This window comes from Malus sylvestris, chromosome 7, assembly GCF_916048215.2.
Source record: "Malus sylvestris chromosome 7, drMalSylv7.2, whole genome shotgun sequence".
In the NCBI taxonomy this organism is placed as follows: domain Eukaryota; kingdom Viridiplantae; phylum Streptophyta; class Magnoliopsida; order Rosales; family Rosaceae; genus Malus; species Malus sylvestris.
In genome coordinates, this window is record NC_062266.1 from 35,516,746 (window position 1) to 35,522,359 (window position 5,614).

The 5,614-nt window shown below is 40.5% G+C and overlaps 1 protein-coding gene and 1 pseudogene across 2 annotated transcripts; one reads left to right on the forward strand and one right to left on the reverse strand.

The window, feature by feature from the left end:
- The first annotated feature begins 555 nt into the window (after positions 1–555).
- LOC126630475 (uncharacterized) lies at positions 556–4,623 on the forward strand. Of its 2 annotated transcripts, XR_007626014.1 has the most exons (3): positions 556–1,212; positions 3,049–3,949; positions 4,125–4,623. XR_007626014.1 is itself a non-coding variant. In XM_050300595.1 (2 exons), exons 1-2 carry the CDS (start codon positions 770–772, stop codon positions 3,671–3,673), a joined length of 1,068 nt encoding a protein of 355 aa, XP_050156552.1. In that variant the 5' UTR covers positions 556–769; the 3' UTR covers positions 3,674–4,103. The 2 variants fall into 2 exon arrangements, 1 of the variants encoding a protein (XP_050156552.1); XM_050300595.1 differs by lacking the exon at positions 4,125–4,623 and having other exon boundaries at positions 3,049–4,103.
- The window catches only part of LOC126630476 (uncharacterized), a 1,739-nt pseudogene continuing 561 nt past the window's right edge, over positions 4,437–5,614 (reverse strand).

The following is a 5,614-nucleotide window of genomic DNA, read 5'->3' on the forward strand; positions in this document are numbered from 1 at the left end:
CCTTCGAGTGTCGGCCAGCACGTGACTATCCAGTTGTCCTTTGAACACCAAAATCGGGGCGTGTCATGTGGGTGGAGAAATAGTGTAGTTATGTGACTGAATTAACAAAATTAACCTTAAAAATTAACAAAACTATCCAAGTTATGTGATTAAACATAAAAAATTTAGAGCGAGTGTTAGCAACCTTTTCACCTATTTTTGCATTTTAATACTTTTAAATTTTAAGTAATATATGACATGAGAAGAATGTGAATAAATAAAAAAAAGTAATTAAGCAGGTTTCTCACATTTCTCAAATTTTAGATGAAAATTGGACGTAGGTGGTGTATTGTAAAGGAATATGATTCTTTTCCCTTCTAATCTCTCTCCCTTTCTCTACCCTTCTATTTAAACTATTACGATTTAGTCACGTTAACATCTTATATTGATTTTTTTTATAGAAACAATAAGACAAAAAATAAGATGTAAGAGAAGAGGAGGAAAGAAAATAAATATAGAAGGGGAGAGAATCCTTCTCTTATTGTAAAAATATGCAAATTAATAAATTGTAAATTTGTTCGGTATACCGGGTAAATGTACAAAAGTCCCGTGCTATTTGTGTAAATTTGCCTAGCCTGCGTAGGTGTTTTGAAGAAAGGGCAGAGTTGGGGCGGAGGGGCTAGTGCGTCGTCAAACCGGGACTCTTTAACATTTTTCTTGAGCTGCTGAAGGAAGACTGACATATTTCAGCCAAACCTCGCAGTCGCAGGTGAAGAGATACAAGGCAGGCATGGAAGATGAGAAGGCATTGCAGCAGCAGCAACTATTGCTACAGCAGCAACAACAGCAACAGCAACAAAACCAACAGCATCAACAGCAATTGCTCTTGCAACAACTGCAAAGGCAACAGCAACAAGCCCAACAGGCCGCTGCCATTTCCCGTTTCCCTTCCAACATCGACGCCCATTTGCGCCCACTCCGAGCCATCAATCTCCACCCTAACCCTAATTCCGCTCCTAATCTCCAACAAAATCCTGTTGCCAACCCACGGCAACAGCAGCAGCAGCAGCAGCCCCAACAGCCCCAACAGCAGCAGCAGCAGCAGCAGCAACAGCAGAGGGTGATCCGACCCGGGAACCAGGCGGAGCTACAGATGGCGTACCAGGACGCCTGGCGGGTCTGCCATCCCGATTTCAAGCGTCCCTTCTCTTCCCTCGAAGACGCCTGCGAGAGGTTGATTTTTTTATGATTAGGGTTTCCATCTCATTGAAATCCTTGGTTTCGTTTACTTTTTCGCTTGCATTTTCTCTTCTTTGTTGTTTTGCGAATTTAGGTCCTCATATCTTTATCTCTAATTTGAAAATGGAATTTTTTTTTGGAAAGTTATGACTTAATTCAAACATCTTGATTGACCAACTACAAACATTGTTGAGGCAACTGCTAATTTGTTGGGTGATGGAAGAATCCCTGCTCTCATACATTACCCCATCACCTATTCCAGGATATCTGCTAGCTACACATTCTCACATTGTTATCATTTTAATCTCCACGTCAATACCTTGAAATTGTTTGTGCCCTTTGTACTTGTGGGGTTTCAGTGTCATGTCCCTGAAGCAAAGCTCCACTGTCTTTGCTTACATATTCCATGCTGGTTTGCATTTAATAGGACCCAGTTTTACAGTTTGTGATTTTTTTTATTGAGTTCAAGTGCTCCACCTTTTATTGACACAAGAGAGTTACTATTTTGCTTAACAGATTCGTTTAGATATAATATCTTGTGCACCTTATGATAGCATCTGATAGGACTAATGGGAGAAAGTTCGTTTCTGGTCTTCATACGGGCTTCGGTTTCAACAGATCTTGAAAACTTTGTCCTTTTCAGTTATTTGGCTTGATTGGAAAGCTGCTATCAGTTAGCTCCTCCAGTTTTCTTAACTGTTTACATTTTAGGGCGGTTTCATTTTCGTTTTCACTGTTTGTTTTTATTTTTTATGTGGACTTCTTATCCCTTTGTGTAACTGTATTGTCCTAAAATATAGTTTCTTTCCTTAAAAAAGAGTTTTCACTTTCCCTTGTTTCCCCTTCTACGAGCTCACAGCCTACTCCATTAATAGTTGAACCCATAATCTCGCTCTTCAAAAGAATGTTATCATTAATAGATGAGGAACCAACCTGACTTCCATGGAAGTCATGCAGAAGGTTCTTCAACATGCCTAAGCTAATGGATACTTCAAAAGTTAATACTAGTTTATCCAGTCCTGTGGACATTTCTGTATGGGTTTTTGGATTATTTAGCATTGTGTCTAAACCGATGTCCCAGAATAGCACCTATAATTCATAACAGAGTCATATCCTGGACTCATTCCAGAGAAGAGGGAGAGAGGAGAAGAGAGAGAGAGAGGTGTATAATCTTGTGGTAGCAGAATAGTATTAGGAGATTAAATATAAATACCTGGAATCTTGTGTTTCATGTTAATATTACACTTTACGGCTAGTACGCCTTACGGGATAGATGGATTAAGCAAAGTGAGTCATCATTACTTGTTGCCCTGGCTATAAGTCCATTTACTCTTAGCCTTGTTATTTCTCTTTATCTGGTAGTTTGCATTCTGCTACATGTAGTTGATGAAATGTCATCTCGAGTCAAAGAGGTTGGTTGTGGATGTGAATGCAGTTGGTATATAAGCTGTTTTGACCCTCTAGTTATATTTCCCCGTCTTTTCTCCTTTTCTCTGGGGAGTTGTGGTGATCTAAACCATTTAATGTGCACTGATCTAATTGTTTGAAATGTGTTTTGATGTGTGTCCCCCGAACCTGGCCTATATGTTTTTGACACTTATTACTAGTTAGCATAGTCTGATGTTTATGAATAAGGATAAATACAAATTTGTAGACCATGTTACCTTTAAGATGGTGGTGCCTAATTCCCACTTGAAATATTCCCAATTGATGGTTGAAAGTAGTAAGCTTTGTCGCCAGGTGTTTATTTAAATTGCTTATGCTTGAACTTTTGAGAATTTGTGGCACTCCCGAGGCATTCTTATATCTATTCTCCCCTTAAATTGGCAGGTTGCTGCCTTATCATGTAGTGGCAGATTACGAGGCAGAGGAGGATGACAGAATCCTTGACTCTGACACCACAGGCCTGATTCCATCTCGCTCTCAGCAGTGGGATCACAACATATCTTCTAAAGTTGCAGAGTTTACAGCAACATTTGAGAAACAAGCACTAGCCTTTAACATAATTTCCCGTAAGCGAGCTTTGGGGGAATTTCGGTCTGAAGAGAGACTTATGATTGAGCAGGCACTTTGCCAAGAAGAAAAAAGGACATGTCTGGAATTGAAAGCAGAGTTTGATTCAAGAGAGAAAGCTGGCCGGGAAGCTAAATTACGAGCTCAGGCAGAGCAAGCTCGGGTTGAGTCACAAGCACATGCTGAAATGTTAGCTCGGGCCCCAATAAGGGCAAGTGCACTTGGGTCTGAAGGCAATGACGTTTCGATTGGGCATGACATGAGAGAGCAGGAACATGGGGTTAACCCAGAAGAGATGATAAATGGATGGGGAAATAATATGCAAAGAGATGAGAAGGAACCATGTGAGGATTTTTTAAATGATGAAGAGACTGAGAATGGATCCATGGGCATGCAGGACGGCTGGCGTGAAGTTGGGGAGTTTGATTTGAACACTCGTTAACCAATAGAGGTCTTGGCAAATCATACTTGATCACGGGCAGAGAAGCTGTTTATAAACAGGAAAGCCCATTCCATGGCAAATGAATTAGCATCGGCTGTCTTGGAATTGTTGTGAATTTCATGCAGCATGAGAATTGGAGCAATGCTTTTAAAATTTGAATCACTCATAGGAAGCCACATACTGCAGTTACAATGGAAGATGGATAGCTTTTATATTTAATTATATTAGCGGATTGCCTTTGCCACGCTGTCATAGAAGAGAACATTACGTTAAAAGGTTCGCCTTTGTGAGAATTGAGCTTTTTATTTTGATAATTTCTTCATTTCCTTGTATTTTTGAAATCTGGAATTGCGTAGAATGAGAGTAGTTTTTCATGTATGAAGAAGCAGTGGATTATAATTATTTTGCCTCAAAGGGTCTGAAGTTTTAACTCCTCTCCATTCGTTTGCAGTACCAAGGTTTGTAGAAGAAAGAGGGAAGGAGGGAAGGGGGTTGTCACGTCCACAAGGATTTCAATTCCCAAAATCGAAATGCCTTCACAAGGTCTGGATACTGCAACTGAAACAAAAATAAAAGTAACCAAATGGAGGTAGGGAAGGACCAAAACATTTATGGGAAATGCATTTCTGGAAGGTAGGAGGCATTTCTCCAAAAAATGCAACTTCCGGTACATGCTGAGAAAATGACCCTCCCACCACTATGCAAGCTTTTGCTACTCCAAACACCAAAATCTCATTCATCCAGGTCGCATACACGCACAAAGTACATCATAAATAAATTAATCTAAACTAGGTATGGTAAGGAGACGGAGGAAAATGAAGCTTACGAGTAGCAGAACAAGCAAAAGAATACACAAAAACAAAATGTTTCCTACAAAATATTGGGGAGTTGAGAATCCAGTCTCTGCTGCAACTCTTTGATTTTCAGTGAGAACTCTGCTTTTTGCTCCTTGTAGCTTTGTAGCAAGTATTCCTTTCCTTCTATCACCTCCTTCAATTCTCCTACTTCCCTCTTGAGCATCTCAACCCTCTCTCCATCCCCTCTCCCTCTTTCGGTTGCATCAAAGTTGCTTTCCCCATCAGGAAATCCATCCACATGACCATTTCTTTCTTCAGGTTGCCAAATAGTGACCTGGGGTGATCTGTCAATGGGGCTCACATGTCCCACACAGTGATCAGCGATTGCTTTCCTAAGCCTTTGGATTTCTCTCTCCGAATAAAAGAAGTCCCTGTTTGCTGAATCAAGTTGTGACTGTAGATTGGTAGATGTGCCAGCTGCGCATTCAGTGAACTCTGCAGCTCTACAATCTGATCCTGCATCTCTAATATCATGTCATCTCTTCTCTTCAGTTGTTACCTCAGTTTTTTTATGACTTCCCACTTACTGAAGATGTCAGACCCAGATTCTGAAACACATGGAGAATCTGAGCAGTTTGAATGGTGGAGGAATGACTTTGGAGGCAACTCAAGGCGATCTGGAGAAGATGCCCAGACAATGCCATTCTCCTTGTTAAATTCAGGGGCTGGAACCATGACTAAAGGCAGGGCACCATAAGATTCAGTCAGCATCTGGTCATTGGGCAGGCACTTCGTCTCCATCATGCCCTCAGTTCCTATTTCAAACCCATTACATATATGACACAACCGGATTATTATAATGGGCTGTCAAATAATATGTCACGCTATTGCTCATCAAGCAATAAGGGTGAACTGCAAATAAATTGCAACAAACATAACGCAATTCAAATGGAACTCAACTAGCATCAATCCAAACATAACGCAATTCCATACAGTTCTTCAGCCTCACTCTTCGGAAAGAGTCCAATTGTTGTTATTCTCAACAAAGCCCAGTTAGATTAAGGTGTAGCATTAAAAACTGAACACCGAGTTTCTCATTCTCTTCTTTTTCAATATGGTTGTATCTCACAATATATCAGACAAG

Bases quoted from the DNA above. Each gene is read 5' to 3' on its own strand.
- LOC126630475 (XM_050300595.1), top strand. From the start codon at position 770: ATGGAAGATGAGAAGGCATTGCAGCAGCAGCAACTATTGCTACAGCAG. The intron at 1,213-3,048 runs GTTGATTTTTTT...TTAAATTGGCAG, and splicing joins CTCGAAGACGCCTGCGAGAG to GTTGCTGCCTTATCATGTAG.